Source organism: Nicotiana tabacum, chromosome 4, assembly GCF_000715075.1.
Source record: "Nicotiana tabacum cultivar K326 chromosome 4, ASM71507v2, whole genome shotgun sequence".
Lineage (NCBI taxonomy): Eukaryota > Viridiplantae > Streptophyta > Magnoliopsida > Solanales > Solanaceae > Nicotiana > Nicotiana tabacum.
This window is the reverse complement of record NC_134083.1, coordinates 38,680,793-38,696,725: the sequence shown is the minus strand read 5'-3', so window position 1 is coordinate 38,696,725 and position 15,933 is coordinate 38,680,793. Positions and strand designations below refer to the sequence as shown.

Sequence of the window (15,933 nt, the reverse complement as noted above, 5' to 3'; positions counted from 1 at the left end):
GACCAACTCTGGTATCTGCACAAGAAGTGCAGAGTGTAGTATGAATACAACCGACCACATGTACTCTGTAAGTACTGAGCCTAACCTCGACGAAGTAGTGACGAGGCTAAGGCAAGTCACTTACATTAACTTGTACGCAATAATAGCATGAAAAGAAATAAGACCAGTAAATCATATCAATTTTAATTGAAGTCAATTCAGCAGTCATAAACCTTCAATTAATTTCCGTTGCGGCGTGCAACCCGCTCCAATAATATAAACTTAGAATAAAATCTGTTGCGCCGTGCAATCCGATCCAACAATATAGTTTTTCAATTTAATTCCGTTGCGGCGTACAACCCACTTTAACAATATAAACTTTTAATAATTCTGTTACGGCGTGCAACCCGCTCCAATAATATAAACTTTAAAATAAATCTGTTGCGGCGTGCAACCCGCTTCAATAATATAATCTAACAATTCTTAAATGTAAAATTATTCCAATAAATATCACATTAAATAAGAATTTATTAGGCAACAAGGCATACAATGATTATGATTTATTTAGGAAACAAGTAATGACAAGTAGCAATTAATTATGAAAATCAGGGAGAAAATAGGTAATTTAATATTTATTATGCTAAATATCAAGTAGCAATTAAGACACATAATTCAAATAAGCATGTAGCAATTATAACATGAATTCAAGATATAATATTGGACAAGGAATATGAGAGAAATAATTAATATACTAATTAATTCATAATTTAAAATGATTTATGATTTTCAGATAAATATGCAAACAATAAATTTGACGATGTATAGGCACTCGTCACCTCGCCTATACGTCGTTGCACATTAAATTAACGTAACAAATAATTCGAGGGTCCTATTCCCTCAAATCAAGGTTAACCACGATACTTACCTTGTTTTGAAAATACCAAGTGATCACTCGACCACGGCTTTTCCTTTCGAATTATTCTCCAAACCAATCAAACCTATCAAATTATTTACCAATAATTCAATTGGAGCTTTAGAAATTATTCACATTTCAAAAGTGACTTAATTTAAGTCATTTTCAGAAAAGTCAACCAAAAGTAACGTGGGGCCCACTTTTCGGAACCCGATAAAATATTCACAGAATCTGAACACCCGTTCCGATACGAGTTCACCCATACTAAAATTATCGAATTCCGATATAGGGTTGTCTTTCAAATCATAAATTTTCGTTTTTGGAAAGTTTTAAAAAAAACTCCAATTTCTTCCATCTAAATCCAAAATAAACGATGAATATAAACATGGATTTACAAAATATAATTACTTTCAGATATAGAACACTTACCCAAGTTGAAGTCGTGAAAAAAACCCTTTGGAATTGCCCAAATCCGAGACTCAAAAACTCAAAAATGAGTAAAAATGGCAAACTCCCGATTTTTAAGCATCTTGTCCAACATTTTCGCATCTGTGGACATATTTTTGCATCTGCAAACTCGCATTTGCGAGAAAAATCTCGCATTTGTGAAGTGAGGCTGTCAGGCGAAATTCCGCATCTGCGGATATCATTATCGCACCTGTGACATCGCAGAAGCGACCAAAAGACCGCAGAAGCGGTCTCTTACGCAGAAGCGGTCTCTTACGCAGAAGCGCTTCAGCCTTCGTAAAAGCGGTCACGCATTTGTGCCTCAGTTCTCCGCAAAAGTGACGCAACTGGCCAGTTCCCAGGTCGCAGAAGCGACCAGCTTTTTGCAGAAGTGGCTGCGCACCTGCGGTCACCATTTCGCAGATGCGATTACACCAGGTTCTGCCAAGAACCAGCTGCTTTCAACATGCTCTAAACGATACGAATTTCGTCCGAAACGCACACGAGCCACTCGGGACCTCGACCTAATATTCAAACAAATCCTGTGACATAATACGGACTTACTCGAGGTCTCAAATCATGTTAAATAACGTCGAAATTATAATTCACACCTCGATTCGGACTTATGAGTTTCAAACTTTTCACTTTACAAAACGTGTGCCGAAACGTATTAAATAAATTCAAAATTACCTCAAATTTTGCATGTAGTCCCAAATAACATAACGAAGCTATTCTACCTTTCGGAATCGAAATCTAAGCCCGATATCAATAAAAGTCAATTTGTGGTCAAACTTTGAAATCTTTAAGCTTTCAAACTTTCATTTTTCGATAAATGGCGATAACTCAAGTTAGGGACCTCCGAATTCGATTTCGGGCATACGCCCAAGTCCCAATTCACGATACGGACCTACAAGAACCGTCAAAATATTGATTCGAGTCCATTTACCTAAAATATTTACCGAAGTCAACTTAAGTGAGTTTTAAAGCACAAATTTATATTTTTATCAATTTTTCACATAAAAGCTTTCCGGAAAAATTTACTGACTGCGCATGCAAGTCGAGAAATGCTGAATGGCTCTATTTGAGGTCTCAAAATACAGAAATAAATATTAAATTTAAAGATGACCTTTCGGTTCATCACATTCTCCACCTCTAAAATAAGTATTCGTCCTTGAACGAAATTAGAAAATTACCCGATTTGGTAAAAAGGTATGGATATCTACTCCGCATGTCCAACTCAAACTCCCAGGTAGCTGCCTCAATCGACTGACCTCTCCATTGCACCCGAACTGAAGGATAACTCTTAGACTTCAACTGTCGGACCTGCCAGGCTAGAATAGCTAACGGCTCCTCCTCATAAGTCAAATATTTGTCCAATTGGACTTAGCTGAAATCTAATATATGGGACGGACCACATGATATTTTCGGAGCATAGACACGTAGAACACCGGATGAACTGCTGATAAACTAGGTGGTAGTGCAAGCCTGTAGGCTACTTCACCCACCTTTTCAAGAATTTCAAAGGGTCCGATATACCTAAGGCTCAACTTGCCCTTATTTTCGAATCTCATTAAACCTTTCATAGATGACACCCGGAGCAATACTCGTTCTCCTTCCATGAATGCAACATCATGAACTTTATGATCGGCATAACTCTTTTGCCTAGACTGAGCTGTGCGAAGTCGATCCTAGATAATCTTGACCTTATCCAAGGCATCCTGTACCAAATCAATACCCAACAATCGAGCCTCTCCCGGTTCAAACCAGCCAACTGACAAACGACATCGCCTCCCGTATAATGATTCATACGGATCCATCTAAATGCTCGACTGGTAGCAGTTATTATAGGCAAACTCCGCAAGTGGCAAGAACTAATCCCAAGATCCTCCAAAGTCTATAACACAAGCACGAAACATATCTTCCATTATCTGAATAGTGCGCTCTGATTGTCTGTCTGTCTGTGGATGAAATGTTGTACTCAACTCAACCCTCGTGCCTACCTCACGCTGTACAACCCTCCAAAAGTGTGAGGTGAATTGTGTACCTCGATTAGAAATGATAGACACGGGTACACCGTGAAGGCGGATAATCTCGCGGATGTAAATCTTAGCTAACCACTATGAAGAATAGGTAACTGCCACTGGAATGAAATGTGCTGATTTGGTCAACCTGTCCACAAATGACCCATGCTGCATCGAACTTCCTCTGAGTCCGTGGGAGACCAACAACAAAATCCATAGTGATATGCTCTCACTTCTACTCAGGAATTTCTAATTTCTGAAGCAAACCATGAGGTATCTGATGCTTGTACTTGACTTGTTGACAATTTAAACATCGAGCTACATATGCAACTATATCCTTCTTTATTCTTCTCCACCAATAATGTTGCCAAAAATCTTGATACATGATGAATAGAATACCGGGAACTATGGGCCTCTTCAAGAATTAATTCACAAAGCCCATCCATATTAGGCACACAAATACGATCCTGCATTCGTAGAACTCCATCTTCCCTTACAGCAACCTGTTTGGCACCACCGTGCCGCACCGTGTCTTTAAGCACAAGCAAATGAGGATTATCATGCTGCCGCTCTCTGATACACCCATACAAGGAAGACCGAGCGATTGTGCAAGCTAGAATCGGACTAGACTCTATAACATCTAACCTCATGAACTGATTGGCCAAACTGTGAACATCTGCAGCTAAGGTTTCTCACCAACCTGAATATACACAAGGCTGCCCATACTCACAGTCTTTCTACTCAAAGCATCGACCACCACATTGGCCTTTCTGGGATGGTACAAAATGGTAATATCATAGTCTTTCAACAACTCCAACCATCTTCTCTGCCTCAAATTGAGGTTTTTTTATTTGAACAGATACTATAGACTACGATGATCAGTGAATACCTCACACAAGACACCATAAAGGTAGTGCCTCTAAATCTTCAACGTATAAACAATGGCTGCCAATTATAAGTCATGAAAAAGGTAATTCTTCTCATGAACTTTCAACTACCGTGACGCATATGCAATCACTTTGCCATCTTGCATTAATATTGCACCAAGCCCAATGCGAGATGCATAACAATATACCGTATAAGATCCTGAACCTGTGGGCAATACCAATACTGGCATCGTAGTCAAAGCGGTCTTGAGCTTCTTAAATCTCAACTCACACTCGTTTGACCATCTGAATGGGGCACCCTTCTGGGTCAATTTGGTTAGTGGGGATGCTATGGATGAAAACTCCTCCACAAACCGACGATAATAACCTGCCAAACCCAGAAAACTCCTGATCTCTGTAGTTAAAGTAGGTCTAGGCCAATTCTGAACTGCCTCAATCTTCTTAGGATCCACTTTTATGCCTTCTGCCGATACAACATGCCCTAAAAAGGCAACTGAGTCTAACCATAATTCACATTTCAAAAATTTGGCATATAACTGATTATTCTTCAAAGTCTGAAGTGCAATCCGAAGATGCTGCTCATGCTCCTCTCGACTGCTGGAGTAAATCAAGATTATCATTAATGAATATGACCATAAAAGAATCCAAATAGGGTTTGAACACCCGATTCATCAAATCCATAAATATTGTTGGGGCATTTGTCAGCCCATATGACATCACTAGGAATTCGTAATGCCCATACCGAATCCGAAAAGTTGTCTTAGGGACATCGGATGCTCTAATCTTAAATTGATGGTAACCAGACCTTAAATCGATCTTTGAAAACGCCTTGGCACCCTGAAGCTGATCGAATAAGCCATCAATTCTTGGCAAGTGATGCTTGTTCTTGATAGTAGCCTTGTTCAACTGCGAATAATCTATACACATCTGCATTGAACCATCTTTCTTCTTTAAAAATAACACTGGTGCACCCCAGGGCGAGACGCTAGGTCAAATGAATCTCTGGTCAAGCAAGTCTTGTAATTACTCCTTCAATTCTTCCAGTACCGGCGAGTCCATACGGTATGATAGAATAGAAATGGGTTGTGTGCCTGGAGACAAATCAATACAGAAGTCAATATCTCTATCCGGTGGCATCCCCAAAAAATCTACAGGAAATATATTTGGAAACTTACGGACAACTGGGACTGAATCAACAGAAGGAACATCCACACTGGGATCACGAATATAAGCCAAATAAGCTAGACACCTCTTCTCGACCATACGCCGATCTTTCACGTAAGAGATAACCTTATTGGTGGAATGGCCAAGAGTCCCTTTCCACTCTATTCTAGGTAACACCGGCATGGATAAAGTCACAGTTTTAGCGTGACAATCCAATATAGCATGATAAGGTGACAGCCAATCCATACCCAAGATGATATCAAAATCTACCATATCAAGAAGTAGAAGATCTATGCTAGTCTCAAGACTCCCAATAGTAACCACACATGAACGATATGCATGATCTACACTAATAGAATCTCCTATCGGTGTGGACACACACTCAGAAGCACTCAGAGAATCACGAGGCACAACCAAATATGAATTAAAGTATGAGGACACATAGGAATAAGTAGATCCTGGATCAAATAGAAGTGAGGCATCTCTATGGCAAACTGGAACAATACCTGTGATCACGGCATCGGATAACTCGGCCTCAGGCCTAGCTGGAAAAGCATAAAATCGGGGATGGGCCCTGCCACTCGGAGCTGTATCTCTAGGACGGCCCCTAACTGGCTAGCCTCCACCTCTAACAACTCGACCTTCACCTCTAGTTGTCTGACCCCTGCACCTAGCTGGCCGGGCGGGTGATGGAGCAACCGGTGCCGGTATGATGGCACGAGAATCATGGTGAGATCTGTTGCTCGACAACCTAGGGCAACACCTCCTGATGTGACCAATATTCCCATACTCATAACACCCATCCTGTTGTTGTGGTTGCTGAAGCTGAAGCTGATCCGAACGGGCCGGATAACCGCTATAATGAATCTGGAGTGGTAGTGCACTGATAAGAGCTGAATGTGTACTAAATGCTGGCTGCCAAGAGTAAGGCACAATAGGACTGTGACTCCCTGAAGCACCGTGAGAAGCCTGAAGTGCTAAATAAAATGGCCTGGGAGGATGATCCCTACCATAAGTACTCCTGCCTCCAGGTGAGACGCCTCTGAAATTCCCGTAATGACGGGGCCTCTTATCTGACACTAGCCCTCTCTCCTGAGCATGAACTAACTTGATTTGCCTAGCAATATTCACAGGTGTCTGGAAGGAAATATCACTCCCTATCTCCTTGGCCATCTGAAGTCTGATAGTATAAGTGAGTCCATCAATGAATCTCCCCACTCTCTCCTTTTCAGTAGGAAGCAAGACGATGACATGACATGCTAAGTCCACAAATCTGGTCTCATACTGGGTAACAGTCATACTAACCTGCTGGAGATGCTCAAACTGCCTGCGTTATTCCTCTCTTAGTGTAATAGGAACAAACTTCTCCAGAAATACCTGTGAGAACTGCTCGCAGGAAATGCAGGCGAATCTGCTGGTCTAGTAAATATATAATCTCTCCACCACCTCTTAGCGGAACCAGTCATCTGAAACACAATAAAATTGACCCCGCTGCTTTCAACTATTCCCATGTTCTGCAGCACCTCATAGCAGCGGTCAAGATAATCCTGTGGGTCCTCAGTAGGTGTACCACTGAAGTGAACTGGAAAGAACTTAGTAAACTTGTCCAATCTCAATAAGGTCTCAGAAGACATGGCGGGCCTATCACTGGCCTGTGCGTAACAACTGGCAGAACTATCCTAACTGGCAGGACTGCTGGAGCCTGATACTGGGGAGCCATATGTTCCGGAGCGGGAGTAGTTGGAGTTTGTGCTCCTCCCCCAGCCTGTGAGACAGCTGGTGCCACTGGAAATGTACCATTCTGGGCCACACCCTCCATTAGGCTCACCAAACGGACTAGAGCATTCTGAAGTACTGGAGTAGCTATGAATCCTTCTAGAACCTGGAGTGGTCCAACAGGTACAGTCTGAGCTGGAACCTCCGCTTCGAAATCCACCTGAGGCTCCACAACAGGTGCTGTTGCTCGCCCTCGAGGCTGGGCTCTGCCTCTACCTCGGCCTCTGGCACTACCCATAGTCATAGTTGCTATCGGGGGCTCTAGTCCATGTCCGTCAGTAGATGTATTATGTGTTCTCACCATCTGCGAGAAAATAAGAATAGAATGGTTCAATCATCGATGATAGAATAAAATCGTACGACAGAATAAGAAAGAAGTAATATTGTTCCTAAATTTCATAGCCTCTAGAAGATAAGTACAGACGTCTCTGTACTGATCTTTCAGACTCTACTAAGCTTGCTTGTGACTCGTGAGACCTACGTAACCTAGTACTCTGATACCAACTTGTCACGACCCGAAATTCCTACCTTCGGGACCGTGATGACACCTAACATTTTACTTGCTAGGCAAGCCAACGTTAGAAAAATTTAAACCATTTTTAAAATTTACCTTAATTAAATAGTAACGTATACCAACAACTAGAATAATATTTGAATTTAAGTGAACAAACCAAAATAAATACGATGTATAAATATCATTCCAAAACTGGAGTCACAAGTGCACGAGCTTCTAGAATAATACAAACAAGGGTCTGAATAAAAATAAAGTTGTCTGAAAGAAAGCATGCAGCTAAGATAAAGTAGAAGGGGATTCAGAGCTGCGAACGATGTGCAACTATACCTCAAGTCTCCTCTGATAGCTAAATCCGAGCAATTCTACAGTACGCCGCTGGGACCAACTCCTGTATATGCACAAGAAGTGTAGAGTGTAGTATGAGTACGACCCCATGTACTATGTAAATAATAATAATAATAATAATAATAATAATAATAATAATAATAATAATAATAATAATAATAATAATAGTAATAATAATAATAATAATAATAATAATAATAATAATAATAATAATAATAATAATAATAATAATAATAATAATAATAATAATAATAATAATAATAATAATAATAATAATAGCAGAAAAAGAAGTAAGACCGGTAAATCATATCAATAATTGAGGTCAATTCAGCAGTCATAAACCTTCAATTAATTTCCGTTGCGGCGTGCAACTCACTCCAACAATATAAACTTAGAATAAAATCCGTTGATGCGTGCAACCCGTTCCAACAATATAATCTTTCAATTCAATTCCGTTGCGGCGTGCAACCCGCTCCAACAATATAAACTTTAAATATAAATCTGTTGCGGCGTGCAACCCGCTCCTACAATATAATTTAATAATTCTTAAATGTTAAAATATTCCAATTCTTAAGTGAGTTTTAAAGCACAAATTTATATTTTTATCAAATTTTCACATAAAATCTTCCCGAAAAAAATTACGGACTACACACGCAAGTCGAGGAATGCTGAATGGCGTTATTTGAAGTCTCAGAACACAGAAATGAATATTAAATTTAAAGATGACCTCTCGAGTCATCACAAATAGAGAAAAGTCTGAAACCCCTCATTCTAAATTAAGAGATTTTAAATTTTGTTCTGAATACTCACTTCTCTACCCTTATGTACGAAATCTCTATCAAGAAGGCTCAAAATTAATTAACGCTTCACAATCATCGAATTTATTCGAATTTAGAAAGTTTTAAGTGGTCAATGTTGACTTCTTTTTTTTAGTTGGCCACTAAAGTTTAACAAGAACAATTATTTTGAACATGTCACATGCATGAGATGCTAAACAAAGTATTATACGGCTAACAACCAATGACTCAGATTAATTAGAAAATATAAGATAGATCTGCGACGACCCCCATACGTTAATGAACTCTTTATACCTATGGAGTCTCTTTTTGGATAATAATAACCAATGATTATGGTAATGATAGCAGCCACTAGGTGATCTTTAGAAAGAATATTACGATCTAAAGAAGTTCTGGCTTTATTTAATTCAGCCGAACATATGAATTTATTTAATTCAGCCAAAGATTTAATATTTTCCATTCACGAAAGAGTAAGTTATGAATTATTACAAAAGCACATCCAATAAAGTACATATATTTTTTAAAAAGATATTAATGTAGCCCTTCGCCGTTAGAAATATACTTATATGTTGAATTTTCTTAGCTATTTCTATGTTTAACTTCTTTATAATTTAACTTTTTTTTTTTGTAAAAATTGTGATGCAGCCACTATTTGTAAGGTAAGTTGTAGTGGTAAAAATTATATGGACTAAGAAAATTGGAGAGGACAGAACAAAAGGAGTACTAAATGATTTGAGGACTTGACGTCAATCACATGAAAAGAATTTAATAAAAAAATAATAGGTAGGTTAGTTTATTCAGCAAATTAAGAAGTTTCCCTTGTGCAGGTCGCTTTGATGTCTGAACAGATTGATGTTTGTACTGTTTGGTGAATCAGTATGGTTCTCCTCATTCCTCAAAAGTTGGGAATGAACAGAACTTTTCTTTTTGGTTAGAATTTTGAAACATCTTTCTTGGTTTAACGAAGGAAAAGATGCAGTATTTTGAAAAACAAAATCGAATGTATAGTATGCATAGTACGTGTTTATTTTAAAGCAGATAAATCTTAGTTTCTGTTGAGGCCTTCTGTTTCTTAAAGTTAGACGCGTAAAAGAAGCAAAAAGAGCAGGTAAAAATGGCAGAGAGGGGATTGTATAGGCAGAGACGATTAAATGGGGGGTGACTGTTTGAGAGCCCCCACCACCCAAATTCTGATGTTTGTCTCTTTCTGCATATATCAGGGGGAAGTGACTCAAATCTTTGTTTGTTTTAGGTTGGATGTTTTTGATGTTCCCTAATTGAATCCCCCTTTCTTTCTTTCTTTCTTTCTTTCTTTCTTTCTTTCTTTTCACACAGACGTTCAATATGTCCAGAGTTATCAAAAGATCAAGTGAGTGAGTTTGAATTGAAAACCTTAAACTATTCAACATTCCACTGCGTAGAGAAAAGTGAGGATGTTGGGGTTGTCTAGCCAATTTTGTTCTCTTTCAGCCGTAAGTAAGTATTCTCAGTTTTGGTAATAAAAAAAATTTATTTACTAAAAATAAAAACTATTGCAACAGTCATACGTTTTCTATGGATATCAATTAGGTGATTAAGAATGTAATTTTTTTTTAAAGTGAACAATATATATAACTTAAACTCTAAGGTTGTTGCTGACGTAGAAGAGACGGTAAGCAGTATATTACTCAGTTAGTTAGACTTAAAATTGTGCCAAATCATATAATTTAACTTTAAGAATCACAAATTAAAGTAAAAACATGTTCTTCTCTCTCCATCTCAATTTATGTAGGACTGTTACAACAAGTTATAAAAATGTTAATTTGCTTCTTAACTTTGTACTCATTCAAACGCATTCACTTAAATTGGCACGAAAGAAATATTAATTAACTATAGTTATCTGATAAATACGCAAAAATAACAATGACATATTAATTTACCTCCACAGATTATCATATTGCAGCAAAATCACCAGTAGTACTATTACTCATGTTTTTCCTCTACTCCCCAGTAGTTGTCAGAAGCTATGTTTGAGAAAGAGAAGTCGAGTTCCATCAATATTTCCATCATATCCTCTAAATTCATGGTCATCTCGAGATCATCAAAGAATCGCCTTTTGGGCGTACAACTCTGCCTCTACACCTTGTCGGATTATTTTTCTATCGAATGAAATCCAATTAGTGCAGACTGTGCAGTGCTCCCTATCTTCTGCCACTGTACATTTACATTATTTGCACTCGTGTGAATCCTACCGTTTCTTTCTTTCCAAAGCATTTAAAGTTTATAGGTTCACAGAGGAACCTTAAATTAATATATTATAATAGTTGGATTCAAAATTAAATATTTATTGACCAAGAAATTACATTAAATGACCTTGAAAATGGCCACACTTGATTTTTTGATGCTCGATTGTCCCATGGGCTCATTAGGATCAAAAGTTAAAAATATTGCGGCAAGTGAAAGACCACACTTGTTAAACTTGAAGTGTTGTCCTCAGACAAGCGAAGTCCAAAAATCAAGAGTAGCACCGAAATGTTCGATTTCTATCAACTCCGCCCATTAAATGCAGCCTATCCTAGCTCAAGATCGGGTCGGTTATCTCGCCCATGAGATGTAAGGAGTTTTCCGAGCTAAGAGAAGGGTATTTTTAAGAGATTTTTACATGGTTGCTCTCTTTTTAAACATTATTCTCATAAATGATAACAATCTTTGTTTATTCCAAAAATGATACATTGTTTTTACCTTTTTAGCACTCTCGCTTTGGTAAGTACATTAACTAAGGGATTCTCTCCTACATCAATATACTTCTACTACATTTTCTTTTCCCTCTCTCTTTCATATTTTTTTTTCTGTTCCATAAATAATACTTACCCAAATATATTAAAGATTCTGAAAGAAGAATATCTCAGAAATAGGTCCCTTTTAATGAGGTTGCACAATGGGAATTTTAGTATTTTATTTTCTTTAAGTTTTAAACTTTTTTGTTGTATAATTTTATTTTTACTCAAAATATACCTTTAATATATTTCAAGTATGCTATATGTGTAATAACTTATAATGTAAATATTCCATCAATATGCCATATATATTTTTTCTGTTCCATAAATAATACTTACCCAAATATATCAAAGAATCTGAAAGAAGAATATATCTCAAAAATAAGTCACTCTTTAATGAGGTTGCACAATGGGAATTTTAGTATTTTATTTTCTTTAAGTTTTAAACTTTTTTATTGTATAATTTTATTTTTACTCAAAATATATCTTTAATATATTTTAATAAATTTCAAGTATACTATATGTGTGATAATTTATAATGTAAATACTCCATCAATATGCCATATATATTTTTTATATGTATTTTATACCACATATATAAATTATATATATACATCATAATACATGTAAGCAAACAAAATATACCATACATAATTTTTAAAGTTATGTATTTTATACTTTATATATACCACTATTATATAATTTATCACATATATCATTGTAATAGAAAATATATAAGAACCACCTGTCGAAGTTATAACATGTTAAAATAATATGTTATTATCCAAATTTAAACTCCAAAGAAGGAAACGAAAAGAAGAATTTTGCATATACAAAAAGAAAATAAGAAGAAAGGCATTAGAAAAGGGAAGACAAAAAAGAATGGAAGGATTGCATCAGTTATAGAAAATAAAAAATCTGAGCGAAAAAATAGGAACAAGTGCTATAGTTTTGCAATGGGGTTGATTCTTGTCCGGCTGAATTTTAGGAACATTTATTTGAAAGATATTATGATATGTTAATATTTAGGTGCCGTAAATGTAATTAACTAATGTTGCTATCGTTTTGCAAATTTTCTTTAAATATTGCCTAGTTATGTTTTTTCCCCTATTTTTAATACTCGTCCAAACGTCTTCAATCCCTAATATGTAATCAATGGAGGTACTTCTTTCATCCCGTTTTATGTAACTGGTGTTTGAGAAAGGCCTGTAGTTGCAAAAAGAAATATTAAAGGTCGTATGGTCTAAATAGGTCATAGACACTTGTATAGTTATAAAATTATATTATTAAGTGCAAAATTAGAATTTCAAAGTTTAATTATATCCAAACATAAATAGACTAAAAAGGAAAGTGTGACATACAATAAAACTAATTAAGAAGGCAAAGCGTTCTCTGAAGTAAAAAACATAAATTCGGTAATCTTGGACTGCAGGCATTCTTTTTCTTCTTCTTTATATTCCTTTTTTGGAGGGGCTTTGTGATGGATTGATGGGTGAGCGATGCTATGTTGAAAACAGTGTTGTATAGGAATTGCTGGGGACGAAATGTTAAAGGCTGAAAACCCTATACATTACCCACTGTTCTACACAATGTGCAAGAAATAATATACTGTATATGGTAGACAAAGATGAGGTTCTATAGGAAATACGCACATTTCGGATTTTCATTTTAGTACACAGAAGATTTTGGGAAAAAAATAATTATATCGACAATATAAGAACCAAAATTGACTTTGCAGTCACACTACAGATCGTTCTTTTTCCTGTTGGTTCACTAAGACTATTTGGTCACAAGACTTTTTGAAAAACAAAAGTGTTTTTCTTTACTGCGTCCCTTGCTCATCAAGTTGCCATACAAAGAAATTATAATGTTTGATGTGAAATCGTCACTCAGATTTTGCTTGTTATAGTGGCCTTTTGATATGGCTTTCTTTCGGCTATAAATTCAGAAAATGAAACATGGCAGCTTTGCAGCATATTAGGTAAAGAAAAGTACGTGGTCCATATCAATAAAAGCAGAAACCAAATGTAAATAATGAGAAATGCATATATAATTAATTAACGAAGGTCGACATAGCTACAGATTCTAACTAGAGAGAATCTGCTTTTCAATAACATGAAAACAGTTTATTTATTGTTATTGACCATAAACAAATTCCATAAATTACTACACCTTATACAGACATGACCTTTTTTTCTAGACTCTCAATAATACTAACATAAACCGAAAATGTAGCAGCCATAGACTTTCCATGCCACATCTTATTGGATGGTCTCTAAATATGACAGAACATCTAGCCACAATATAAAATGCTTGGAAATGTTTTCAAGTTCAGTAGTAAGAGTAGAATAATACTATAGTTTCAAGAGAAAATAGGACTCAATGCTCTAGCTAGGACGGTGAATGTGAAAAAGGGCTAGTAGCTATAGGGAAACCATAGCGAAAGTAGTTAAAACTTAAGTAGCACACCATTCTCTTAAGAGGGTCACAAACCCTAGGAAGAAAACCCTCTATAAATTTTGCTTGACCGATCAAATACTTGCTCCTCCTCCTCCTCCTCCTCCTCCTCCTTGGATATTTCCAGAAGAGTTTTGATCATTCCAATTATTAGGGATAGAATATGGGATAGGAAAACTAGGTGTTTGATGAAAACCTCTACTAAACTCAACTGGCCTTTGGCGAAAAGCAGCCATGTTAATTCCTTGTGTTCCAGGTAAAGGCGGCGGGGGTGTGTAGTCATTGCAAGCATAGCGAATCAAATCGGCGTTAGCGGCGTCGAGCTCCTTTTGGAGGCGCTCAACTTGGCGTTGAAGGAAAGAGATAGCGCCAACGCAGCCATAAACGGGATCCCTTACTCTTGCCTCGGCTTCGTAGGCTAAAGAGTTGACGGCGTCCTCTCTTTGGTGAGGCAAGAGCTCATTAAGAAGCTTAGTGACATTGCTTGCGCCGAAGATTTTGTGGACGTTAATGAATTTTTGTGGCTCCTCGGGTGGGAAGTAAGGTGCAAAAATACAGCCAGGTAGACATTTTCTCCTTAGGAATTTGCAGGCTGCACAAGGAGAGTTGTATGAGCTGCTGGATGAAGCCATTCTTAATCTCTAAGTAGCTGCAAAGAGAAAACATCAAGTAAGCTGATCTTCTTTTTTTTCTTTCTTTGAAACAATTTTCTGCTAATTGTGAATTGTAATGAAAATTTACCTTAATTGTTACTAGAATCTTAAATTTCTCTTTGCTTCCAATTCGGGATTCTTTTGCTATAGGATCTGATCCTGCTACTGTAAAAAAATACACTAGACATGCTCAATTGGGTGTATTTTTAACTTGTGAAATCGATCTCGGTATTAAATACCTACTATGTCCTACATGGAAAGTTAGCTAATGGTTTTCTGTTATGTTTTCTCCCAAATAATATCTTGATTTTGGTTCATGGCTCAGAAGTACACTGCATGCTTTGATCTTCTATAGTGGGAGTATTTAGTTTGATGAAGAATTTGCCTCATTTTTGTTATCCAGCTACATAGAGACGGTAGAATTTTCACGATCTTGAATTTGGAGGTTCAAGTGGAAGTAGTGATGGAGTATATCCTTTCTGAAATTTGTTAAACATGAGATCTGAAAAATGCACTTGAAATCAAATTTCTTAAAAATAAGTAAAAGGAAAACCCTAAATCAAGAATTGTTACACGGAGTAACATAATAGAGCAAGTATGTTTCTGGAACTTATTTTAGGATCATTTAGGAAGAAAAATGATAAGTCACAAGAAAACCTTTATGAGTTTACCTATTTCTGATCTAGCTAGGTTTCTTTGATGAGATGATTGTGAAAAGGGAATTACCTTTTTTTCTCTTTCAGGGAGCTCCTTGATCAGAAAACTTGGCTGTGTTTCTTCAAAGTTACAATAAGAAAGTACAAAAACAGTAGAGCAGATTGAAAGGGGAAAAAAGTGAGCTTCACAGGTTCAATATACTACTTACTGGTGAAGCCCTCTAAGGGGAAAAACCCTAATTGGAGAAGAGAGAACTTTAGGTTGTCCCCTGCAAATCTAGTAGCAAAAGTTATAAATAAAGAAAAGAGAAGCAAAGGGACATTTTAGTGATGGAGAAGGAATGAAGGCAAAAGACAAAGGGTAATAAATGGAAGGTACACTAGGAAAAAGATGACTATGACACTGCATCTAATAATAATTTCATACTTGTGGGGATGTATGTATCCATTTCCCCCCTTATTCTACCCTATTTCTCATGCACTCACAGACAACCACAAAATTCTAAATACGTTTTAATTTCTCTTTCTTTTTTTAGTCATATAAACCCGACATTTTCCTCCTATTTGT

At 36.8% G+C, this 15,933-nt stretch overlaps 1 protein-coding gene across 2 annotated transcripts; it reads right to left on the bottom strand.

Moving 5' to 3' along the window:
- Positions 1 to 13,671: 13,671 nt before the first annotated feature.
- On the bottom strand, positions 13,672 to 15,576 carry LOC107780621 (protein LATERAL ORGAN BOUNDARIES-like). 2 transcript variants are annotated; one of them, XM_016601178.2, is made up of 3 exons: positions 15,436 to 15,576; positions 14,798 to 14,874; positions 13,672 to 14,705 (listed from the first exon to the last, which is right to left on the bottom strand). In XM_016601178.2, exon 3 carries the CDS (start codon positions 14,686 to 14,688, stop codon positions 14,131 to 14,133), a length of 558 nt encoding a protein of 185 aa, XP_016456664.1. In that variant the 5' UTR covers positions 14,689 to 14,705; positions 14,798 to 14,874; positions 15,436 to 15,576; the 3' UTR covers positions 13,672 to 14,130. The 2 variants fall into 2 exon arrangements, with proteins under 2 accessions (XP_016456664.1, XP_016456665.1); XM_016601179.2 differs by lacking the exon at positions 14,798 to 14,874 and having other exon boundaries at positions 15,436 to 15,574.
- Positions 15,577 to 15,933: the final 357 nt, after the last annotated feature.